Source organism: Danio rerio, chromosome 14, assembly GCF_052040795.2.
Source record: "Danio rerio strain M-AB ecotype USA chromosome 14, GRCz13ab, whole genome shotgun sequence".
Lineage (NCBI taxonomy): Eukaryota > Metazoa > Chordata > Actinopteri > Cypriniformes > Danionidae > Danio > Danio rerio.
The window spans coordinates 37,789,405-37,816,862 of record NC_141034.1 but is presented as its reverse complement, the minus strand read 5'-3'; the positions used below and the strand labels follow the sequence as shown (position 1 = coordinate 37,816,862).

Sequence of the window (27,458 nt, the reverse complement as noted above, 5' to 3'; positions counted from 1 at the left end):
ATGACTTTGCTGCATTACCTGAGTCACAGTTTAAGTGCCCTTCCGCACTGATCTGAGAGCAGCGATCTGTGGATGTGTGTGAAGTCGTCTGGGCGCTGCTGCTCTGTGTCAGTGGAGGTATTGCTTGTGGCTCCCTGTACTGCTCCACATTACCAGGGAACGGTTGCCAGGGCTACCATTTATTAATATCTATCTATAACTTTGAGCACTGTGCTCATTTGAGCAAATAATGAAGACAGCCACTGGTTTCAGGGGAGGTTCGTTGACATATGAGCGCTCAGATCTACATTCTTAATGTGCACATAATCAAGTCTGTCTGGGTGTTTACAATCTCGTAAATAAGGATGCAGTTGAATAAAATGTTTTATAATATGCATAACTGCAAATGTTTATTAATGTAGATAAGCAGTAATGGCAAGTTGTTAACCTGGCAAACCAAAAATAATGTTTTTTTGTAAAAGTAATGCATTTTAATAGAAATTTGAATGCATTATGATTTAGTTGGCCTTAGATGCTTATTAAAATCTGTATTAATTTGATTTGTTCATATTGATTTAGGTTCATTCCCATTTGCATTGCAACAAAAAAAACAAGACCGTTCATAATATTTGTGTTATTAAGGTATTTCAATTTAATATTGATTGTAAATAATATCAGTGGTATTTGTGCTGTGTGTTATTTCTCCAATATCAAGTTGGGTCAATCAGCCATATAAATAATAATGGAGCAACTCTGCCCCCTGCTGGTGCATAAGAACACTTACATGGCATTAGGATTAACCACTGTAAATGTGCAATGCAATATTGTGTAAAAAACGGTGTCTGGCATTTTAATCTTGTCAATTTACTGATAAACTAAATGTAGTGGTATAGTTCTGATTACATATTTCTGAAATGGGATTGTGGTTTTATCTTATCATCACTGATTTTGAGTTCTTATCATAGAAGTTACTGCCTTTTGCTGGGTTTTATTATGTTACTGATGTCAATGAAAAATATTGCTGAAGTTTTATTCTTTGATTAAAAATTAAAAAGGAACAATGATGTAAAATAAGCCAAATAATTTAAACGAATGCAACAATGTTCAGCATGAAAGTAAATATGTTTTTGTTTATCTCATGTGGAAGAACTTTCTGAGGGTTAAATGTAGCGATTTTGCATTAATAAGCTGCTCATAAGAATGCAACGTCTCGGCAAGGAGGTAAATCTCCTCCTAGCCTTGCAAATGACACTGTTGCTATGCAGTAATGAGTCTGTGGCAGAGGAACGGCCAGACCTGCATCTCAGCTGCTCACTGGCATCTGACTGTGGCTCTGCAATTATCTCTGTCTAGACAATCATCTCCAGTCATCTTCATATAACAGTCAGTTACATGAGTTATTATTTGATATTTTTCTATTCTGTTTGACGGTGTGAAATCCAAAAATTGATGTGACAAAGGGAGATGATGATAAGCTTAAGAGAGTAATTTCAGTCAGTCCCTATATGGGGTAAAGTGGAATTTTAATCCATCAAGATCAGCCTATTACCCACCACTATAACAAACATTATAGATGTTTGCTTATACTATGTCATTGCTACTGTAACACAAAGTCAAAGCATCCGAAGAGGGCTAATTCAGTCTGGACACATTTTTCTCCAAAAACATTGAATGCCACTAAAAAATTTAGCAACTGAAAACTTAGAAATCTCAGAGCAAAACCAAAAAGTGTGATATGTCACCACCGAGCTTTTGCTTCTGCACTGTAAACATGCTGGCTTCCATATAATTGGTTTGTGTTAAGACATGAAGGAATTAAATAAAGTTGTTAGTTTTATACAAATTGAAATGGATTGACCATAAAACAAATAAAAAATCTCAGGAATTGTGTTGTTTCAGCTCTTTTTAAATAGTTGTAACAAACAGCAAACATCCTTTTTTGAGTGTATAACATACTCTAATGGAGAGAGTGAATGGAAGATTTTATTGAGCTCAGATTTGCCATAGACATTTTGAGCACTCAAAGAATAACATTTGTTTTTTGTGCAAACTACTTTTTTAAAATGAGCTGAAACTACAAAATTCTTATGTTTTTTGGGCACAGCTTAATTGTTTTATTTTTTACCTAACTAAATTTGTAAAAAATAATCTAAACAAAAAAAAGTTTGAAATTAACAGAGGAAAAGTTGTTGAATAATTGTTATATGGACAGTGTAGTTGCAGTCTTAAAGTGATGTTCATACACTCTTTATTCTATTTATTTGCTGTACACTGTATTCAGTATGATAATAATGATCACTCTTGAATAGATTACCATTAACTAAAAAAGGGGCATTTTTTGTTAGTTTTTTTGTTTGTTTGTTTTCGTTTTTATATATGTATATATACAGGCGACGTAGTGGCGCAGTAGGTAGTGCTGTTGCCTCACAGCAAGAAGGTCGCTGGGTGGCTGGTTCGATCCTTGGCTCAGTTGGCGTTTCTGTGTGGAGTTTGCATGTTCTCCTTGCGTTCGCGTGGGTTTCCTCCTGGTGCTCGGGTTTCCCCCACAGTCCAAAAACCTGCGGTAGGTGAATTGGGTAGGCTAAATTGTCCATAGTGTGTGAATGTGTGTGTTTCCCAGAGATGGTTTGCCGCTGGAAGGGCATCTGCTGCGTAAAAATGTGCTGGATAAGTTGGCAGTTCATTCCGCTGTGGCAAACCCAGATTAATAAAGGGACTAAGCCGACAAGAAAATGAATGAATGAATATATACAGTTGAAATCAGAATTATTAGCCCCTCCTTTCAATTTTTCTTTCTTTTTTAAAAATTTCCTAAATGATGTTTAACAGAGGAAGGGAATTTTCACTGTATGTCTGATAATATTTTTTCTTCTGGAGAAAGCCTTATTTGTTTTATTTCCACTAGAATAAAAGCAGTTTTAAATTTTTTAAAAACCATTTTAAGGATACAATTATTAGCCCCTATAAGCTATATTTTCTTTCGATAGTCTACAGAACAAACCATCGTTATACAATAACTTGCCCTAACCTGCTTAGTTAACCTAATTAACCTAGTTAAGCCTTTAAATGTCACTTTAAGCTGTATAGAAGTGTCTGGAAAAATATCTAGTCAAATATTATTTACTGTCATCATGACAAAGATAAAATAAATCAGTTATTAGAAATTAATTATTAAAACTTTTTTTTTGACTATTTTTTAAACTATAAACTTGTACAGATAAGGTCAAGTTGATTGGCAGATTTATTTATGCTTGTAAGCTGGTTGAGGTTGAATGATAATGCCGTCTGCACTGAATGCTAAGATGACATCTACTGAACCTGGACAAACCGCTAACCCGCTTAAATGTATCACGCTTTGCCACACACACCCTTCACTAATAACACAAACAAAATCCAACAGCTCACAAATTGAAACCAAGTTTCCTAAATGATTCCTAATACCCCAATAGTCCTCTGACTCGCAGTTTCACCTCAAAGACTAATTTAATGTACCGCAGTCCACACTGAATGCAGCATTTGTTATCCAAGCTGGATGCTGTATTTCAGGTGCTTTCAGTTATTTGTATAACTGTACAGAGGTTTGTACAAACCAGTTTATGTAGTGCCATAATGAATTGACTTCATCGGCTGCTCATGTACAACATCTACTTAATCCTCAAATACTGTATTTGTAGCTGAGGCTAAAAGAGTGTGGTTCATGTTGTTGATGTGGAGAAGATGTGGTTTCTGCTTTCTGTGAAAGTGATTCCACTTTGTGTGAACTTCCAAGGTATAAGGATATGTTTCTTTTTTCTGTTGAAAGCTTTGGAAGAACGTTTGTGAGTAGTAGCCTGTCACGATCACCAGCTATCAAGGCCTTGCAAATTGCTAGAAAACATGTGCTATCACCCGGACTGCAATACTGCCACTGAAATGAACTACAAATCCCATAATTCCCTGTACTCACTGTTACGCACCGTCTAGGGATGGTGCACAACATGAAAGACAAGACGACAAAAATGAATTCAAAGATTTATAGGGGTTTAAATTCGGGAGCTGACAAGGCCAAAATAACAAACAAAAATTCCTTTATATTAAATCTCTAACTTACCTGATCAAAAATAAAAGAAAGAAAATACAATTCACTTCCTTAACTACCTAACACAAAAACAGAGGCCAAAAAGGTTTTACAAAGAAAATCGCGTCAAACTCCTTACTATCCCAATATATATACTATTTACAATCTATTTACAAAAACAGGCAACCATATTTGAAGGACAATCCAAAATCAATGTCAGCAGGCAACAAAGGTCAAACAAGCCGGTGGAACAAAGTATCATAAACAAAGCAAACACTAAAACAAACAGTACTCACAATTCTCAATATAATCTCAGAAGTCAAACAAAACAAACAGTACTCACAAATCTCAATATTCTCAGTCCTAACACATCCAAAAACTCTGCACTATACCACATTCAAACATTTCAACAAACTAGGGATGGCTGACGTGAAACTGATGTTTCGACACAGTAGGTGCGTTCGACTTCATGCAGCGCTGCGCAGATCGATCGAAATCTGTCTTAAAGCGGTGCATTCTGGTTAGAAATCTTGTCCGGACTGATGCTGCGCCGGCGCCACGTGACTGTCACATGTGGCATCAAAGTACCGCGACAGCGCTCCGAGATCAGACGGCAAACTCAGACCGTGCAGCTTCTGAAGAGCGACTGCAGGAGCTTTGATGACGACACCGATATTACACGATTGGCCAAGTTCACCACATGACAACAAACACGTGTGTTTCGGGTTTATAATTGGACAAATTCCGATTCAAAAGTTTCAAAACAAACAATTCACTTTTCACACCCTCTCTATCCTGCACACATCTTGCTTATTAAAAGACTACAAATATTTTACTGCAGTAATTCATCTTTTGTTAAATAATCTGGTTATAAAGGTTAGCTTGTTTGCACAGGTTTATTTTTAACTTTTTTATACAGACTATTTACTGCATTCATCTCCATGAACGATTTAAATGATATATTTTAGTGTATATTTTAGTGAATAACCTAAAAAAGTCTTACAGACTTGAAATAAGAAAATCATCATCATTGATCCTGCCACCCTAAAGCTCTCTTAACAAATTAAGTTAAAGAACTATTTTATAAAATAATTATAAAATGGTTTTATTATTATAATATAAATATATATTTTATTTCCTGTCTAGCAGTTTAAAGGCTACCTGCTCTTTCTGGAAAACTTCTACATCGCTCACTTATTTTACCTTTTGTTCTTTTCAACACAATCTTTTTGAATTAAAATGCTTTTTTGAAAATTCATTCATTATCCAAAATAATGTCATTTATTAAGACCTAATCAAAACACCTTGTTTTGCTTTTTACATTGGAAATTTTTAAATCTATAAATGTACATATGTAAACCCATTTTTAGCAGATTCAAACAAGAAGTATTAGCCTAAAGGTTGATGTTTAACTCCTAGAATTTATGCTTATTGCTTTGTATTTAATAGACCTGTTCGTTTTTATGTTTATATTAACCCCTCATTTCCTCTTATTTCTCTCATGCATTTGTTATATATTTTATTCATAATTCTCTCTTATTGTTTAAAAAGGAACCACAGTTTGTAGAAACTGTATTTTGTTTTATTTGTAAATGTTTTGTTGTTATAAATAAAAATAACAAAAAAATATGATGATGCCATGTGATCGGTCATCATGACTGCAGCAACTTTGAGTCCCGAAGTGTCCAGCTGTCCGTCTTGACGGCTCCGTTTTCAACTCCGCCCCCGCCTGCGCTCGGCTAATCTCGTTGATCACCGGCTGCAGCTGAGCTTCATGTCGAACGCACCTAGTGTCGAGATCCCGAAGCGCAAGTGTTTCGAAACACTGCACCGAAGCATGAGCCGAAGCACCCAAGTCACGTGACTAAAGTGTTTTGAAACACCTAGTCACGTGACTAAAGCGATTCAAAGCATCGATCAGCTTAGAAACGTTTCGAGACCTGGCGAATTCTCATTTGACTGCCAAGGTCAACACACATTCTCTGTCTCATATGGCTTAAAGAACTGTGTGTTTGCTAATTGATTCTATGCTTTGCATGATGTTTTGGGTTCGAATCCCAACTTGTACAAATACTCTGAAATCATGGTTTTATGTATTTTAATCATGTTTCTGTTTTGTGTAGCCTAAATAGGAAACAGCTGCAGTTACGCCATCAATTTAGCATCATTTTTGTAACACTGTAAAACAATAATAAATATTTTTACAGTATGGTTGGGTTTAGGGTTAGGGTAGACATTAATAAAATACAATAAATGGGAAATTTAATGAATAATATAAATAATTCTTGATAACTTCAGGCCACCATTTTTGATCTAGCAACAACCCTGTTTTAAGACAAAAACAAGACATATTTATTCACAAATTGTTTATTCGGATATCAGACCAATGTTGAAACAAAACAATACAAGAGCAAAGCATTACCAATTGGTATTAAAGCATTTCAAAACAACTGCGACAGTCTGGCTTCGAAACCTACTAACCCCGCATGGAAGTCTGACCCCTTAACCACTGTACTATGTTACTTGAAGGATGAAAATGACCACTAGATGTCACTGTAGAGTGAGGTTTCGAAACGTTTCAAAGCTTCGACACATTTGCTTCGACTGTTTTAATGTTTCACTAAGCCTCGCTTTGCCCACCACTACAACAAACACAAGCAAGTGACCAAAAACAAGATGGCTGCCAAGGAAGTGGTGTCATGGCTTTTTAAAACACTGTAGGCCAATCAGGATCAAGCAAGCTGGAAGTGGCCAATTGGATGTGTTCTAAGCAAAACAGGAACAAGAAAAAAAAAACAGATGAGACAAGACAAACATAGGATTGTAACATCACACACCTGGCCCAGATCTCCTTTGATTGCGAACACAGCTGAAGCTTGTGATTACCAGGACTATTCACCTTATTCTTTGCCGATGAACGGGCACAGCCATTTGAATCTTTTTGGCTCAAGACTTCCGGTCTCATTCACTTCCATTCATTTTCAGACATTAAAAACTGCTCGTTACGCTGCTTGATGATTCAAACTGATATTTTGTTATTATATTATTCTACTTGGTCTGTATAGTAATGCAAACATTTGTTTGTAGAGCAAGTATTTAGACTGTTTTCTGTCGTTTATTATTCCTAGTCATTTCTCCAATAGGCGACTAAATCGGAAGTTCTAAAACAATCGTGAAAATAGGCGCACTTCCGCATTTTAGAATAAGTGTTTTGTAGTGGTGGGGAAAGCGAGGCTTGATGAAACACTGAAACAGTCGAATCAAATATGTCAAATATGTCGAAGCTTTAAAACGTTTCGACACCCGTCTCTACAGTGACACCTTGTGGTCATTTTTGTGTATTGCTCTTAAACAGCTTCAGAAAGATAGAGTTACGCAAATTGAGCTATTAAACTGTACTTTGTAGAATTGGGGTTTCAAGTAATGTAGTGAAGCAGTGAGAGTTCCAGACTAGCATGCAGAGATAATGGTTTTGAATCCATGGTGAGACAGCTGTATATGTCAGTTTTTAAATGTTTTGTTTTTGTAATGTGTTTTGTTTAAACATTGATCTGACATCTGATTGAACACTTTGTGAATATTTACAGTATGTCTTGTTTTAGTCATAAAACAGTAGCATTATTAAAATACATCAGGTCATAATTTCAGAGTATTTGCACAAGTTGGGATTCGAACGCGAGCCATTTGCTGCACAGTTACTCTGTGGACATGCACAGTCCACTAGGCTACATAATAGAGACTGACCCTGGCAGTCAAACACAGATACGTCAGGTCTCAAAACGGTTCTGAAATGACTGATGTTTTGAATCGCTTTTGTCACGTGACCTAGGTGTTTTAAATCGCCTTAGTCATGTGACCTGGTGTAGTGTTTTGAACCACTTGCGCTTCGGGATCTCAACACTGTGTCAAAACATCAGTTTCTCGTCAGCCATCCCTAGCGTTCTGTTTATCATTTTTGTTTTGCCACCTGTCCTGACCATTTTCCTGCTTTTGACTACACTCTTGGATTACCTGTATGCTCCTGTTGCCCCTGTTTTGACCATTGCCTGTCTGACTAATCTCTTAAATAAACTGGATGTGAATCCTCACCTCTGTTGTCCCCCACTCAATGTTACTGTAGCCATTAATAGGATAGTTTACTGGAAAAAAAGGAAAATTCTGTCATTATTTTTTCATCCTTAACTTGTTCCGAACCTCTTTGAGTTTATTTCTTCTGTTGAGCACAAAAGAAATTATTCTCAACAATACCTTCTTTTGTGTTCATTCAAATTAAGAAAGTTTAAAACCACCTGAGTGTGAATAAATTGTGAGGAAACTTTCAATTTTGGGTGAACTATCCATTTAAGTTTATTAGTAGGAAAAAGTGTTACTGAAGTCAATTGCTACCACTTCTGCAAACTATCTCTTTAAATCTATGATGACCTAAATTTTGATCTGTTTCTCCCCCAAATCTGTCTTAAGTCTTGTGATTTAGTGCTCAAACTGACTTCTTTTATGATACTTAGAACTCCACTTTATTTCTATTCACTTTCAGTGTGCTGTTTATTAAAGAGAAGTCTGAATGTGCAGCTAAATATATTTTGTTCTACTTAAAAAGAAAGAAATTAGGCCGAGTACATAAATGAAGATGTTTATTAATTTGGAGTGAACTGTCTCTTTAAGTGAATACACAATAAAAACCTTTCTTGCACAATTTCCTGGCATTGACCAGCAGTGGGATGTTGTTATTTCAAAATGTGGAAGAAAAACGAATCAGAGAATTGTGGCTCAGAAACATGCAACATATGTAACAGGAGACAACAGTAAGCTATCATTTACTATGGACCTACAGTTGCTTCGCCATGCATGGGTAAATGCACTGCACATTAAAGACGGACTAGAGAGAGAGAGTGACCATGCTTTTATTACAGTAGTAAAGATTAGAGTCACAGCCAAAGTTCCTCCCACTCCGCTATTTCACATGGCTCTGGTTGGGAAGTCTCTGAGTCAAGATAATTCATGTAGTTTCGGATAGGACATACACACCCTTGTGCACAGACACTCACATGCGCACACACTCACAAGACAGAGACACTTGTGTCCCGCTGTCACACTCTGTGTGTGGACTTGCTTGGAGCAGATGGTCTAAAATGAGCTCCTCAGGCTGGATACTGGCTGTGTGTCTTGTGGTTCTTGGAGGTAAATAAATAAATAAGTGTGTATGCGATGCCGATTTCATCTCGATGATGTGGTGTTAACTATGCATTAATGCAACTGTAATACACTGTGTGAGTAAGGCTTTCATTAAGGCAACATTTCTGTTCACCATCTGTCTTTGTGTCATGTGTGTTGGTTTATTGCTGGATATATTTGCATGTCATTAGCCTGGAAATTAATTCTGCAGTAAAATGTTGCTTGTTTGCTCAGTTATCCATAAAATGAAACTGAATGCGTATAATTATGTGAAAGACTTTGCTTAAAGCATTTTTCATTCGTTATAGAATGTCATAATTGGTGTGTTTAGTATATATGTGGATAGTTTACACATTGTTTTTTGAGATTTTTGTGCATTATATAATGTTGGTTCTGCAATATGGTCATGTAAAAACAGTGTTGCTGGCTTATAAAGGCATATATTTAACAGTGATTGCTGACCTTTGATCAGCACATGAGCTGACTGAGTTTAAAACATTTACTCTTCTCTTTCTGTCTTGACAGGAGAAGGACATGCGGTGCGGGCTAAAGAACGGTCAGGCAGCGAGAGGAACTGTTCTGCTAATCCTCCGGTACTCTGTTCTTTACATATCTTTACACCTGTCCTTGTTTGCCTCAGATTCAAAAAACAGATTCAGCCTAGCACCAGAACTTGTCTTTAGCTCAGAGAGCAGTGGGGAGAAAATAATAATAATAACCCTGTATCCAGCACACAGGCCTAATCTGGCCACTCAGTGAGATCTTCTCTTCTGATAACAACAGTTTTTAGGTCAGGCACACACCAGATCTCAAGTCAACTTTTACAGTCTTGTTTTGCTGCTTATTTGCATAGATTTGCATTATCAGTTTTGCATTATCGGTTGCATTTACTTCTTATTGTGATTGAAGAGCTAATGTCAGGATGTACGCGATACACAGTAAAAAGTCAGAGATAAAAAGGCACGGACAGTTATTATTGTGTTAGAAGTTACCCTTTCAGATGTAAAATTAATAGGAGGAGGGTGTTTAAATAAATAATGCAATGTGATTTAATGAGGTCTGCAGTAATCTGTTTACTGGCTGCATTGTTCCTGTTTTTAAAATTAGCCTGTAATGGTTTTAACAAAAACAAGTTTCTGCATAGTTGTGAATCATGACACTGATTTTATACAGAAGTTCAGAAAAAAAACATGTTTCTTTCTTTCACAGATGTTATGTTTTTGCTACTGCATCTCTGAACAACAGTGTTTGTTTATCAAAGTATCAACACATGTGAATGAATCATACACTGAAAAAAAATATTTCTGCAAAACTGTTCCAAACAATTTATATGGGTTGAGTTTAAACAAACAGATTACATTTATTCATATTCAACTTAATGTGTTTGTTTAAATTCAGCCCAAAATAAATTGCTTACAAGCACTTAACATAAAAAATGTAAATCCAAGGAATTATCTTTGAATATTTTTTTTCTGTGATGATTGAATGATTCGATTAAGCTACCTAATCATAAATACACTCATTTACCTCATTAAAGGTGCAGTAGGTAATCTGCCAAAATGCTAACCGGTTAGCATAATATCTTTGAAACACAGTCCCTCCCCTGTCATTTAACCTACTAGTTCATGTCATTCGCCAGTTAGCATCGTAGTTAGTGGTTGACCAGCAGCGTGCAGGAATTACACTTATTACTAAGCCAAACTTACATGTTATAGCATGGTAAATATAGGGAGTGCATCACAGGTTAACATTGTTAAAAAATTAACCAATGTAATGTGAATATAAAACCTCATTAAACTTTACCTCAGTAAAGCAGGCTAGGCGGAATACTGCTATTTACTTATGGTTTGTTGTTAAACTAAATAAAAATCTACATTATCGATGCTGTCAAATGTCCCTTATGAAACTAAAAATATTCACATTAATTTTTTGCGGGAGGATTATATATATATATATATATATAATAACCCATTCTCAATACAACACAATCTACATAAGCTTTGCATGACTCAAAGAGTTTTAAACATAACAATGTCTGTCTAAAAGAAATACTTCAGCCATAGTGTTATTCTTAGTAACTCCAATATTGATTCAGGATTTTGAAAAGATTTGATTCAGCATTTGATTTTACTGCAACTGTGATTGTCTTTTGTGCACATGAACGAGTGGTGCGCATGCAGGCGTGCACGCACCAATGACGGATCTATTTAAGTGGTTCCCGACCTGTTTGTGTTTCTTTCTTCTGTTGAACACAAAATAAAAATATTTTAACGAATGATCTGAAGCAACCAGCACGAAACAAAAAATACTGTGGAAGTCAATGGCTGCTGCTTTCTATCATTATTAAAATATCATCTTTTGTGTTCAACACAAGAAAGCAACTCAAACAAGTGGAGGATTACTATATGTTGAGAGGATTTAAATTTTGGGGGGAACTGTGACTTTAAGAAATATATGCATAAATTCAAAGATTGATTTTGTTGGTACTGACTTCATTTGATTGTCAAGAACAGAAAAAAATGAAATATTTAGTATTTATAAGGATTTTTTATTCACATTTTATCAATGTATACAGTAAATCATTTTGATGCAGTATAATGTTGTTGTTTCAGTATTTGCCACCGACAGCTGTAAACACAACTCTTCGGCTTCGTGATCTAAGAGCGTCCATGATCCCCCTGAACATCTCTGCCTACATCATTCCTGCCACAGACGCTCATCTGGTAATGCACTTTTATACAATATCAGACATTGAATTTAAGTGTTTTTAAAGTGTTTTAAAAAAGGAGATATTGAAATTTATTGTCATAATCTTATGCCACACAAGTCTGAGCCTGGGTTGATTACTTTCCATGGATCAGACAGACTGGCACATTGACCGCAATGCATTCTCAAAAAGACAGCCCTGAATTTCTCATTACCTTTCTAAATGTGTAGACATTAAGTGTGTGACAGTAAGGGAGTGTGGTTTCTTTATTGTCAGAGTGAGTACATCGCCCCCAGAGATGCGCGGTTGGCCTGGATGTCTGGCTTCACTGGCTCTGCAGGTGTGTTTCGCAGCCAGCCAATCATTATATTGCTGCATCACTATTCATCATTCTCACACACATTACGCTTGTCACTTCTTTGGGCTTCGACAAACGGCCTGTTCCTGTCTTGCATCATAACTAGCACAAGTCTGTTTCTAATAGGCACAGCAGTGATTACTCAAAACAAGGCTGTTTTGTGGACCGATAGCCGCTACTGGATTCAGGCACAGAGACAAATGGACTGCAACTGGGAGCTACAGCAGGATAGTGAGAAAACAGATTATTTAAAACTTGTCTAAATTAATTTCAACATTTGGATGTATGTGAGTTGCTTTGTTTTATGTCCCACAATTTTCCACAGGTTCCATCCGCAGCATCACCAACTGGCTGATCCTGGAGGTCCCTGAAGGGGATCAGGTGGGCTTTGACCCATTCCTCTTCTCTGTAGGTGAGTGAACAAAAGCAAGCAAAACATTTGCTGAGAGGTTTGAAATTATTACCAATTTAGTTTCGAAACAGAGAGACATTGCCATTTATTATTGTTTTTTGTTTTGTTTTTGTTGTAAATGACATGATAACTATATACTCATTTTTTTATTTTTCTCTTCTGTTTAAATGTACAGTGTTACTTTTGCAGCTTTGTAAACTATTTATTTAAAGGGTTACAGTATCATATTTGAAAACTTTAGTTCATCTGTAAGGTAGCTGTTTGAATATAAACAACATCTCTGAATGTAATACGCTCAAAGTTCAATTCAAAGGGAGACATTGGCTTTTACAGAGTTACAGATGTTACTACTTCAATGTGTTCCTTGTACCGCCATTCATGCCGCGGCGACGGCGGTGCTTGATGCGCCAGCAGCATTTGACCGCTGGGTGGCACTTTAACCACAGTTCTGTAGGCGTAGCTTACTGTATGTGATGTGATGTGTTCAATTAAAATATAATTTTAATTTAGTTTTTCTGGTAATAGACATGCTCTTACACTATACTATGCTGTAGAAAAGATACATGGTGAGAAGTCAAAAAGCTAATATAAGAATTAAGTTATTAGCCTTCAGTGCCCGATTAAATTGCGTTGGGGTGAAAATAATGTTTTGATTTCTTTGACTATCATGGCAATGTTATAATCTCAAATCTTAAACGTGCGCATATGAAAAACAGCAAAATAATATAGATTATCCTGCCGATAGAGCACATCACCTCACAGTTGTGAACTTGCGATCACCTCAACTTACATTTAATTTTTTTTTTACCTGGTTTATTGTAAACTTATTAAGTGCAAAGAGGATTCGTTTTGGAAAATAGAATTGAAGAAATGAAAGACAACTAAAATGAAAGCACAAACATTCAGTACAAATAATTAGTCTTAAATAAATAAATAAATAAATAAATAAAGCAGTCTTTTAGTCTAAATATAGAGAGATGTAGTGTTTGCTATTTTGATAGAACTAAGACTAGACATGTTCATTTATATTTTTAATTTACGTTTTTATTTACATTTTCGTTGTTGATTATATTTACGATCTCATTTTATGTTTCAATTATAGTACATAATAATAAACGAATAATGAAAATAAATGAATAATGAAAATATTACATAAATTAAGTCTGGCAGGTTTATTTTTAATAATTTAGTTTCAGTTCCGTTTTTTTGTTTCAAAACGTCAATGTTCTGCTTTAAAGTATAACTGTTGTTTTGTTTTGTTTTTTTACTTAATGGCTCAGTATGTTTTGTATTTTATTTTCATATTCAGTCACCTTGCATATGCGTGTGAAATATAATGCCGCATAACCGCGGAAAAAGAAGAAAAGGCTGTCAGTTAAAGCTAATTAATCAAAATAAGCTATATTAAAATACAGCATTTATGTTAATACAGGCAGAGTGTGAACAAACGGCTAAGATATGTGCTTGCCTTGTCCCGCAAGTTTATTTTTAATAATTTAGTTTCAGTACTATTAATTTTTTTCTCAAAACGTCAATAGCACCTTCAATAATCTAAACATTAAAGATGGACCGCAAGATGTGTTGAGTGGCTATATGTGAAGAACAATGGCAAAGCTAAGTGTGATTATTGTAATAAACTAATAAGTTATAAAGCAGAGTCCCGACCAACAGGACTGACTAAGCATATGCGGTTGGCTCATTCTTCACGAATATAGAATTAAAATTATGGCGCGTTAGGTTCATTGTGCATCCTGCAGGTGCAACCAACAAGGGTTGTGCATTTGAGTTTAACTTTTTGAGCGTTATAAGCAGCGTTGTTAGTTTTTATTTAAATATATCGAGCCGAAACTAAGCAGCGCATTCTCTCCGCCTCCTCGTTTATAACCAGCGGGACACGCCACTGAAGCAGTGGAGGACACTCCGTCGTTCATAATCTTTGCTGATGTGTCGGAGTCGAAAGAATATATCAAAGAGGAATGTTCTTTTGACAGTCCCGATATGTTCAATCTTTTTTTCCCTGTCATTTCTCTTCAGCAAATTATATTTTTAAAGCTGCTTGATTCTTTTAAAACCGAAAGCAGAGCCCGTCAATTGGTGTTTTTTCATAAGATACTCCTCTATCAAGGTTTTATTTTATGAGTATTCTTTAATGTGCTTTTTAATAGTTTTATTTTATTCAAAGCAGCACCTAAAAGCGAATTTATCCTCAAAACGTGGCATGAGAGCGATGCATGTCATGTGTCGCATATTGCCTTTTTTTCTGATCTTTTTGCATAAAGGTTTTAATCAAAAGACAGGTAATTTAATTACTTTCGATGTGCTAAAATATTTGTTAAATAAATGTTATTTCAAAAAAAGCATATGCAATGTGCTCTGACAGGTAAAATCCGATTCTTTCTCTCTTTCAAGTTCAAAGCAAATTTGAATGCCAAAGGATTTTAGATATGCATATACAAGACTATGTAGTATATTAACATCAACAAATTAATAAAATAAGTAGCAAATGAGAAATAAATGACAGACAAGTTGAACAGACATTATCTCTAATTATCAGAATTGCAAGATTAAAACAGCTGAATATAGGCCTAAATAATCTAGAAAGCAACTACTGCGCGCTGATATTTCTTCTTCTTTTTTTCGGAATAACGAACAATTTCAACCGCGGGGAGATACCGACAGCTTGATTTGCAGTATTTTCTAACATGTTAGAAGCGGGCAGCGGACATCAGCTAGCCGTAAAGACGGGCCCGCACAAAAAAAACATGGCTGCCGGTGGAGAAGCGGCTGTGCCCTCAGCAGCTGATTGAGACGGAGCTGCATATCCCGAGTGCACTAAATACTCCGAGATCCGGGAGAAATTCTACCCGATAATCCAACACATACAAAACAACTTTGAGTCCCTGTCGAACAGAACCCATCTTACTGGGGGAGTGTGTGTGCTGCTGTGTGTTCACCCAACAATACCCGCTCCTGTCTCCAACACACAAATACTGGAACTCTTTATGTGGACTTACTTTTGATAATAGGCTACTATTATTACCTTTATCCTGTTTAATGTTATCAAAAATCTATTTTTATTTTTATTATTATATTTTTATTTTTTATTCTATTTTTATTTTTATTAATCATTTTTTTATTAGCCTATATGTTATTTTCATATTTGTTTGCACTACTGCCCTTTTTGCACTGTCTTGTTTGTGAGACGCGCACTGCTTTGGCAAAACGAATGTACAGTTACTTGTCATGCCAATAAAGCACCTCAAATGTGAAAATAGCCTAGGCAACAAATAACAAATAGTAGTGTAATAATAACAAAAAATGCCCTTTTCATTTTCATACAATAGGCCTATGTGTGGGTTTTGACAATATGTGTTTAATTAAGCTATAAAGATCAGATGAAATGCATAGTGAAATATGAAATAAATGTCTCTTTTGCTGAAAATTTAATTAATCTATATATTTATTATTTTAAAAATCAACTCATTTTTGCCCAGAGAAAGAGGCGCGCGGCACTAGCGGACATGGGGTGCTTTTCCAAAAAAAGACGTACAGTAACTTGCAGCTGAACTATGCACAGTTTGGGGAAAAAAAGGATATAGTGATGCATGTCCCCCAAAACCCCTAGTTTCTCTGTCGCAGATCCATCATTTGAATCAGGTTAGTTATAAGTAAAACGCACATAATGATAAAGCACACCATCATCACGAGGGCAATTAAATAGACAACCTAAACATATTTTTAATTGTTTATTTATGTAATGTGAGTTTTTATAACTTTGTTCTTTAAATTATTTATAACTTAGGCTATTCTATCGAGATGACACCATAAAAGGCCTTCAATGCATTGATATAGGTAATAGGGATACAATGAAAAGCCGATTTTCACTATTGACCCTGTTTTTATTCATTGACGGCTTCCCAACGCCGCTTTTCTGTTGCGCGAAAAAAAGCTGCTGCAAATAAGCAAATTTATGACAAAACAATTTTAATAGTTTCATAGTAGTAGCTGGTGTGCTTCATCTGCGTGATTCTGATTTGACATTCTTCCGCTAAACTTGCACTGTGTTGATGTGTAAATGGACTATGTGTTGATGTGTTAATGGGCTATGATCTTTGCTATTGAGTTCTCTTTGCAACTTTCAATTTCGAGGTGGGGGAAGTGGGAAGAGGCAATTCAAATGTACCATCTCTAAAAAAAAGGCCGCTTACGCGGCATTTGTGTTTATTATTACCTTATTTTTATTTTATTATTATTAATTTATTCATTCATTCTTCATTCATTTTCTTTTCGGTTTAGTCCCTTTATTAGTCTGTGATCGCCACAGCGGAATGAACCGTCAACTTATCCAGCATATGTTTTACGCAGTGGATGGCAGGAGGGCCAGCTGGGGCTTCGGGACGGAGTGAAAGGAATTTGCCCCGAGTCTGGGAAAGATGGCTTGCCGTAATTACACTATAGTTTTCCTATCGCACACATGCGCCAAACAAATAAACAAATAAATAAAAAGGAAAAGAAAACATCTAGACTTATAGGCTGAGGTCTTTTTGCTTAAAATCGCCCTTATGTTTCCGTTTTAAATGTAAGGCTGTTGCATAGAATAATACAATTTTAATTTATAAGTGATTTTGCTGCGTCCCCCTTGATGTTTCAATAACGCATAATAATCTACACACCATATTAAAGACACAGCAGACATAAAGGTTGTGTGTGAGAGACCGAGCAAAAGAGCGCTCTCTTCACAGCTCTGTGGATGCTGCTAGCGGCTTCTTTCTTTTTGTTATTTATTTTGCAGATAATACACCATATGAATACAACAGAAAGACATAACACTTTACAAATTACCTTTTGTAGGCTCAAAACAAGTGTCATATCTTGATAAGCCTAAGCCACATTGAAATATAATTTAAAGAATTACATTATCGGATATAATAAAATCGCATTAAATAAATAAACCAATATAAAACAAGCAAAAGCAAGCTATAACAGTTTAGGTAGGCCTATACATAAATAAAACCGTTAAAGCCAAATCAAACTTTTATTTTACAAGATATTTTCTTTTAAAAGATTTTAGATATTTTCTAAAAACAATAAACACCAGAGAAGGTTAAGAATATTATTTATAAAGTATTTGGATATGATGATAATAATCAAATCGTGCAAACAGAGCATTTTTGGGAACACGTTTCAGGTCTCTCCAGTGCATTTGGGCTGAATGTTTGACTGTGTCTAAATGAGGATGTTATAAAATACATTTTCTACCGAGTTATTAACGGATGCACGATGCCAACACTCGGGGGACGTTCTGGGGGCTGGGTTTGCGTTACGCGCTGCGAGCTATAGGCCGACAGTGGAAATGCGACATGACTTCGGTCTCGATGCCCATTAACACCTGAAAGACAAGCTTTTGGTTATGAGACGGGGGAAGGGATATGTCTCCACCCTCAAGTATTTTCCACAAACATGGTTACACAAAATCCAAAACTCCCGAGGACGGATGGCGTAACCGTAGCAAAACCTATGCGTTTTAAAACCAAACCGCAAATGGGGCCTTATGAAAATGAATGTTTCTATGCACAGCAACTTCTGGACTGAACTATACTTGTTATTTAAAATATCTCTATTACGCTCTAGCATTCGCCAAAACGAATTTGTACATACAAACACCGAACATAGCCTAGCTGAATAGGGTGTTGCCTGCTGAGCCATGACAGCAGCAGACAATTCCGCACGACCATAAAGCCTTCACCCGACAGTTATTTTCTAATATTCACAACGCGAGCCACAACAATAGACATGCCATGCCCATCATCCTTACAGACAACTTCGCTTTAAACTGTATTAAGGTCCCATTTACACTGCACAGCAGTTTTATATAAAACGTTAATGATACATATAACAGGCTACATTTTGATGGTGAAATAACCTTTTAAACGATGGCTTTTTATTTCAGTATTCAAACATTAAATAACGAATGCATCAAGTGAAATAACGAATATGCAAAAACACATGTATATAAATATAAAGGACTATTATAATTAGCAAAATGCTGCTCTATAGACAAATACTGCTTGACATTTTAGAAAATGTTTTGCGTATACCCAGTACCGAGAACAAACAAACAAAAGCACATGGCTTGTTAATCAATTTAATCAAGCTCTAGCCATGAATAAAATAATAGACTATTTTATTATTTTAATATTTTAGACGACGGGTTAGTAATTATATTATAAATGGTTATGTTCAGATCAATGAAATAATAACTTTAATAATTCTGCTTTGCATTTTTCTATGCATTACTAACATCACTAAACCATACATTTGTTTTATAAGTTAACCAAATATTTGCAGAGATTCAGCGGTTTTTTTTTTTCTGACGCGTCAAATTCAAATACAAAACATACTGAGCCATTAAGTAAAAAAACAAAACAAAACAACAGTTATAGCTACTTTAAAGGAGAACATTGACGTTTTGAAAAAAAAAAACTGAACTGAAACTAAAGTATTAAAAAAACAAACCTGCTAGACTTAATTTATGTCCTGCGGCAAAAATATTTTTATTATAATCTGCTTAAAATAGGTCAAATTATTTTATTTTTTTCTGCTTTTGATGAAGCTGCATTCAACTTAAGCTCAATGTCGGCAATGTCTTTAAATAAATAATATATCTAGGCCTATTTTCATTATTCATTAATTTTCATTATTCGTTTATTATTATCTATAATTGTTGAGACATAAAATGAGATAGTAAACTATAATCAACAACGAAAATGTAAGTAAAAACAGAAATAAAAACATAAATGAAAATGTCTTGTCTTAGTCCTGTCAAAATAGCAAACACTGAACATCTCTCTATATTTAGGTTAAAAGACTGCTTTATTTATTTATTTATTTATTTATTTATTTATTTATTTATTTATTTATTTATTTAAGACTACTTATTTGTACTGAATGTTTATGCTTTCATTTTAGTTGCAAAAAGATCAGAAATTGATCTCGCACGCGCAGGGAAAAAAGGCAATTATGCCACACATGACTTGCATCGCTCTCATGCCAAGTTTTGAGGATAAATTCGCATTTAGATGCTGCTTGAAATAAAATAAAACTATCAAAAAGCACATTAAAAACTTTAATAAAAAAATTAAAACATTCATAAAGGAGTATCTTATGGAAAAACACTATGGGCCCTGCTTTCGGTTTTAAAAGAATCAAGCAGCTTTAAAAAATATCTAATTTGCTGAAGAGAAATGACACGAAAAAAAAAATAAAATAAAAAGATTAAACATATCGGGACTGTTAAAAGAAAATTCCTCTTTGATATATTCTTTCGACTCCGATACATCAGCTAAGATTATGAATGACGGAGTGTCTCTCCTGCTTCAGCAGCGTGTCCCGCTGGTTAAACGATGAGGCGGAGAGAATGCGCTGCTTAGTGAACCTAACGCGCCATTATTTTAATTCTATATTCGTGAAGAATGAGCCAACCGCATATGCTTAGTCCTGTTGGTCGGGACTCTGCTTTATAACTTAGTTTATTACAATAATCACACTTAGCTTTGCCATCGTTCTTCACATGTTGCCACTCGGCACATCTTGCGCTCCATCTTTAAACAAATGTTTACATTATTGAGGTGCTCTCCGGCGGCGAAGTTTCTGGCAGAGTAGCGAGTGAAAAAATGTGCTTGCAGAAATTGGAATCAAAATTTAAATTATATATAACAAGCATCGTATTCTTTCTAATCCTCGCCCAGTTTTAATACAAGTTGTTTTTATATTTGTGGCTGTGAAGTTTATTAAGAATATATATATATAGCCTACTTTATTTTTTTATACTTTAAGTGATCTGCTTGAGGTAGGTCACGTTTATCAATGGTAAGTTTTAGCCTAAGTTTACATCAATAACATAATGTGTATTGTCCTTTACCATACAAAAAAAAAACAAGAAAAAAAAAACATTATTATACATAGTTGCCTGTAGCCTAAAGGCCGCAAATGCATTAAAAGGCAAGCGCATATCTTAGCCTTGAGTTTGTTCACACTCTGCCTGTATTAACATAAATGTTGTATTTTAATATAGCTTATTTTGATGAATTAGCTCTAACCTTCGACAGTTTTTTCTTCTTTTTCCGCGGTTATGCGGCATTATATTTCACACACATTTGCAAGGTGACTGAATATGAAGTTAAAATACAAAACATACTGAGCCATAAGTAAAAAAAAACACAAAAAAACAAAACAACAGTTATAGCTACTTTAAAGGAGAACATTGACGTTTTGAAAAAAAAATGAACAGAACTGAAACTAAATTATTAAAAATAAACCTGCAAGACTTAATTTATGTCCTGCGGCAAAAATAAATTTATTATACTTTTAGTGATCTGCTTAAGGTAGGTCAATTTATTTTTCTCAGTGTTTCACGTACTGTACGGCAATGTCTTTAAATAAATAATTTATTTAGGCCTATTTTCATTATTCATTTATTTTCATTATTCGTTTATTATTCGTTTATGTACAATTGTTGAGACATAAATAAGATAGTAAAATATAATCAACAACGAAAATGGAAATAAAAACAGAAATAAAACATAAATGAAAATGTCTTGTCTTAGTCCTATCAAAATAGCAAACACTGAACATCTTTCTATATTTAGGCTGCTTTATTTATTTATTTATTTATTTATTTATTTATTTATTTATTTATTTATTTATTTATTTAAGACTACTTATTTGTACTAAATGTTTGTGCTTTCATTTTAGTTGTCTTTTACTTCTTCAATTCTATTTTCCAAAACGAATCCTCTTTGCACTTAAAAAGTTTACAATAAAGCGTGTTAACAAATTTTAAATGATTAATGAAGGAATTATAATGCTTTGACTTATTGTTTAATATCATTTACAAGCACAGTAGCTGTATGATCTATTTCTGTCCGTTCGCATCCCGTCCCTTTGCGCCCCCTGGCGGCTCATTCACAAACTGCGGTCATACACTAAAAACAGAGCGGCACCTATTTCAAACGGCGGCGGTACCAGCCGCGGCGTTAATAGCCACTTTGAACTCTCACCTACTGTAGATTAGCAAAGCAAATTTTGGGTAATACAAAAAATTTATCTGGTTTAGTGAGATCCCAAATGCTTCAGGTTATGCGCATTCACCCCACGCATCGAATGAGCATGGCCAGAGGTGCTGTAATGTTATAGCAGTGAAAGCTAAAATGGCATCCAAACGCTGCTTTTCCATAGAGCATCTTCTGTTTCTGTATTTGGGCTTCCAAAGAACACGACACAAAGAGAGACATGCTTACAATTTAATTTAATTATGTTCCAGAGAACTTTAAAAAATATATACTATAACTACCATTTGACAAAGGATAGCTTCCAGAATCTCTCCCAGTTCAGTGCTGGATTTGGCTAAAACTTTTTGAAGAAGGAGCAGCTCCAACCATAATAGACAAAGCTGTGGATTGTGCGTCACAACCTGTCAGCATTTTAATTTGTTCAAATTGATCTATTACATGCACAGTTTCTAGCGTTAGCAGTATGTTGTAGCAAGGATGTAAACAAGAATTTAAACAATGGGAAATTCTGTTTTGGCACCGTTACCATTTTGCTACAAATTCATATTTATCCATCTAACCGCTGTAAACACCCTGTAAAAAATATTTAACAGCGCTGCATTGTCTCTCTATATATGTGAAGGATACTTTTCAGATTTTATTTTAAAGAGCAGGCATGAGGTTCAGCTGTGTCCTCTGTGTCATTTTCTGTTTGATTCAGGCTCAAACTGATATGGATAACAGCTGCTATTACCAACAGTGTTTACACAGCACAAAAGTGCGTGCTTGTAGAGGCATGCCACTTTTTCTGGTGACGTGCAGCCAATCAGCGAATTGCAGCACATTATGTTAGCTGACCAATCAGAGCCTCTTGAGGACGAGCCTTTTTGAGGAACTAGGAAATGTTCTTTTTCGTTGTTTCGTTGGTCGTTTTCATGTTAGCAGAGTAGCTGTATATAATCAAAGTAAGATTTATGAAAAAATAATGTGATTTTCTACAAATGAAGCATGAGTACACCTACTTTGCATCTTATAAACACAACCAAGCCTTGAAAATACACTCTGGACCACCCCTTTAAAATGAGTTGAAACAACACAATTCTTAAGCTTGTTTTTAGGACAACATAAATGTTTTGTGTTCAATCCACTTAACTATTTAGTTAATGGGACAACATGAAGGAATTGTGTGTGTCCCAGAATTTTTTACAGTGTAAAAGTTTTTTATGCAAGTTTTTAATACTGTAAGAGTTTCAACTTATTTATGGCTACGATAGCATTTGATATTATTTCTAAATAGATTAAATTCTAAAACAAAACCAGTGCAGTGTAATTGTGGTTTTTCCTTTTCGCTTAAAGATGCAAGTTTTACATTGTGCAGATTCTAGTCAGTTGCCTCCTATTTCAAGTATAAAAACATTTTATATGTACATTGTGTTATTGTTTATCCCATGCAATTAATGCATGTCTCTGAATATTCAATTCAATTCATCTTTATAGCATTTTTACAATGTAGATTGTGTCAAAGCAGCTTCACATAGAAGATTATAGTGAATTTGAAACAGTGTAGTTCATTTTTCAAAGATTAAGTTTAGTTAAGATTAGTTCAGATCAGTTCAGTTCAATGTGTTTTAATATTCACTGCTGAGAGTCCAAACATAAAGTCCCAAACTACGCAAGCTAGTGGCGACAGCGTTGAGGAGAAAAAAAAAATTCACCAATGGGCAAAAGTGAAATTAAAAAAAAAAAAACCTCCAGAGAAACCTGGCTTAGTTGGGCATGACCATTTCTCATATGGCAAAATGTCTTATGGAGAGCTGCAGTCTAGGCACCGGAGGCTAGAGAATGCTGGATGTCAGCGAAAACTCATAGGAATCAGTCTCAGGCTCTCTACTCCTCCATGACCACCACAGCAATTGCTACGGCTGGTCCGGTAATGTGGAAATCTTGGGATCATCTCTACACAGGTCTTGGATCGTGTCAGTGGCACTGCATAATTTCTGGGGGCCACGGGATGAGTATCCCCAGATGGAAATAGAGAATACAGAGAATAATTAGCGTAGCTGCTGTTCCTAATGTATATAAACGAGATGCAAAAACCTGCGTGGGGCACATTTATGCATCATACCAATATGCATTGAGTGTATGCTTTACTAAAAAGATAGGTGTTTAATCTAGTTTTGAACTGCAAGAGTATGTTTGAGCCTCGGACATTATCAGGAACGCTTTTTTTAGAGTTTATAAGCCATAAATGAGAAGGCTCGACCTCCTTTATTTGACTTTGCTATTCTAGGTACTACCAGAAGCCCTGAGTTTTCAGATCTTAAAGATTGGGTTGGATTGTAGCGAGACAGGAGGTTGGTTAGATAAACAGGAGCTAGATTATTTAAAGCTTTATAAGTAAGAAGCAATATTTTAAAATCAATACAGAATTTAACAGGCAGGTAGTGTAAGGAGAATAAAATTAGGTTGATATGATCCTGTTTTCTAGACATGGTAAGAACTCTGGCAGCTGCATTTTGTACTCGCTGAATAAGTGAGGTATTTATAAAATGTTTAATTGAAAATGTTAATGTTACAGTATGATCTACCCCAGTGGTTCTCAAACTTTTTTCATCAAGTACCACCTCAGAAAAAAACTGTCTCTTCAAGTACCACCATTAAAATGAGTATTGAAATACAGTAGCGTAGTTGGCCCAGTTAAGCAGCTACAACTATGCACAGTTAAAAAACGTGGCAGATTACCTCAGAAATATAGGCTATATGTCATATATTACATATTATATGCATAATTTTTGATACATTTTGAAATGGGTGAAGTATGTACATGACATATTTCATTTCTCCGCGTACCACTAGAAGGAAGTCTGCGTACCACTAGTGGTACACGTACCACAGTTTGAGAACCACTGATCTACCCTATTTTAAAAGCCAAAATTATGATTTAAAATCAGACAGAGATAGAAATGTATCTTCATATTTACAGCTAAAAAATAAGACAAGTAAAACTTGTCTGGTAAAAGAGACAGACCAGTTTGAACCCTCTTTTTTCTAGATTAGTTTCTTATTTTCATCATTTCATATCAAATGTTTATTCAAATTAAAATGAAGAACTTAGAAAAACTGTAAAAACTATATGAATCTGTTTTTTCTAAGCACCATGTCATCTGCCAATTAAATACAGTCACTCCTTAAAGCTGAATGGATTTTGATTGACTTTCATCTTTTACCTCAGCTGAGTTAAAAAAATTGTTTTGTAAGTTTTTCCTATGAAATTACTGAGCTGCTATGCTTTTATTGTATCCTATTTGGATTATTTAGTACTATATATTTATTGTGACCATACTACTTATCTTTCAATATTTATATACAGTATATGACATGATGATAGTATGTGAGATTGGTCAGGCAGTGCAAATATAACAAAATCTCTGATCTCCGTTGTTGCAGACACATTTGACATCTACAACACCAACCTGGCTCCAGCAGACCTGATCCTGAAATCTATTTCTGATAACCTGGTGGATAAAATATGGACAGAACGACCTCCTCTGCCTCCTGACAACCCCACGCGCTTACCTGACAGTGTCATCGGTGTGTGCATGTCTTATCAGCATCACTTGACTGATAAGTAGCAAGCGAACAGGGCAGAGGACCATAAGATCATGACAAACAGAGCACTAAATCTCTTCTTTAATGACCAGTGATATAGCTTACAGTAGACAGAGGGCATTTTCTAGCTCATTCTGGTGTGAGGAGAAAGTCAATGAGGCACAGTTAAAGGGATAGTTTGGTTGTTGGTCCAGGCGTATGATAAATTCTTTATATTCTGCTTGTATTTATTAAGCAAATCAAATGTATTTCTTCTGCTGAACATAAAGGAAGTTAATTATAAAGAAATAAAATAGTAATCAAATATTTGTTTTAGTTTGAACTGACTTTAAAAAATACTACAGATGTCAGTGGGGACTGAAAACTATTTGGTTAGCTACAGTTGAAGTCAAAATTATATATTTTTTCTTTTTCAAATATTTTCCAAATGATGTTTAACAGAGCAAGGAAATTTTCACAGTATTTCTGACATAATATTTGTTTCTTCCGGAGAAGGTATTATTTGTTTTACTTCGGCTAGAATAAAAGCAGTTTTTAATTTTTTAAATACCATTTTGAAGGTCTAAATTAATAGCCCCCTTAAGCAATATATTTTTGATCGTCTACAGAACAAACCATCAATATACAATAAATTGCCTAATTATCCTAATGCTGAGTTCAGATTTTAGCTTCGATTTTAACTTGCCAACAGGTTTTTAGAAATAGCAGACAAATGCCTGAACACTCAGGCAAATCGGTGCTCGTTCACATGAGTAACAATCACATAGTGTGAACTATCAAATACGCGATCTGAGAGAATCGCCGACACCCGTGAGATGTTCGGCATGCTAAACATTTGAAGCTGTTGGCTATTCAAAATGATGTCATGTAAAATGTGTTCTAACATCGCGATTACCTACAGCCAATGAGAGACCAGCATCCACTACTATGGGTATCTGCAGGCCAGCAGGGGGTTGGGGGGAGAAGTTAAAAGCGCTTATTTTCAATCTATTTGGACCCAAGAAATGAGGAAAAACTACTGGAAATTTGGCAAAAACAATTGTGTCTGTTTGACATGTCATCTGAGCTATATTTCGGGTCCAAAAAGGTTGTGAGAAATTGCTAATTCCCTTCAAAAGAAACAGAGTTGTCAGCATTTCTTCCTATTGTAAAGTCATGCAGTGTGGCACCCCATGTCACTGATCCATCTTGAAGTGTAAATACAGTAGCGATGGAATGCTACCCCAGGTAATCATGCAGTGTGAAAACATGCAGTCTGAACTTGGCATAACTTGCCTAATTAACCTAGTTAAATTTTTTAAATGCACTTTAAGCTGAATACTAGTGTATTGAAAAATATCTAGTAACATATTATTTACTGTCATCATGGCAAAGATAAAAGAAATCAGTTGTTAGAAAAGGGTTATTTAAACTGTTTAGAAATTTGTTGAACAAAATCTTCTCTCTGTTAAACAGAAATTGGGGAAAAAATAAACAGGGGGGCTAATAATTCAGGAGGGCTAATAATTCTGACCTCAACTGCACATTCTTCACAATATCATCGTTTGTGTTCAGCAGAAGAAAGAAACTCATGCAGGTTTCATACAGCTTGAGAGTGAATAAATCATGAAATATTTTTCTTTTTGTCTGAACTAACTAGGCCTCGAGAATTTAATGGTTTCAAGCTTCAAATAAGACACAAAGAGAATCTTAAAATTATTTGGGCTCTTTATTCCAAGCTTTCAGAATTTGTAAAACTGTGAGGGACTAATTTAATTTCTTAGCCAATGTGGTACACTTCAGAATGAATCAGTCTGTTTCATTAATCGATTTAAGAATTGCTGAATAATAACTGTGCTGAGGATAAGCTGATTCAATGAAAAGATTTGGATAATCATTCATGAATTAAATTTTCTGCCATAATTTACTCCAGACAGTACGGTGGCTCAGTGATTAGTAATCTGGTTAGAGTTCTGGCTGGGTTAGTTGGCATTTCTGTGTGGAGTTTGCATGTTCTCCCTGTGCTGGCGTGGGTTTCCTCCGGGTGCTCCGGTTTCTCCCACAGTCCAAAGACATGTGGTATAGGTCAATTGAGGAAACTAAATTGACCTTAATGTATGTATGTGAATGTGAGT

General features: G+C 35.2%; 1 protein-coding gene across 1 annotated transcript in view; it reads left to right on the top strand.

Annotated features, from left to right (window-relative positions):
- The first annotated feature begins 9,125 nt into the window (after positions 1 to 9,125).
- Positions 9,126 to 27,458, top strand: part of xpnpep2 (X-prolyl aminopeptidase (aminopeptidase P) 2, membrane-bound) — a 31,286-nt gene continuing 12,953 nt past the window's right edge. Inside the window, 7 exon segments of the mRNA NM_201032.3 lie at positions 9,126 to 9,214; positions 9,734 to 9,801; positions 11,821 to 11,931; positions 12,192 to 12,255; positions 12,400 to 12,504; positions 12,599 to 12,685; positions 25,183 to 25,326. Coding sequence (NP_957326.3) covers positions 9,166 to 9,214; positions 9,734 to 9,801; positions 11,821 to 11,931; positions 12,192 to 12,255; positions 12,400 to 12,504; positions 12,599 to 12,685; positions 25,183 to 25,326 — 628 coding nt within the window. The 5' untranslated portion in view covers positions 9,126 to 9,165.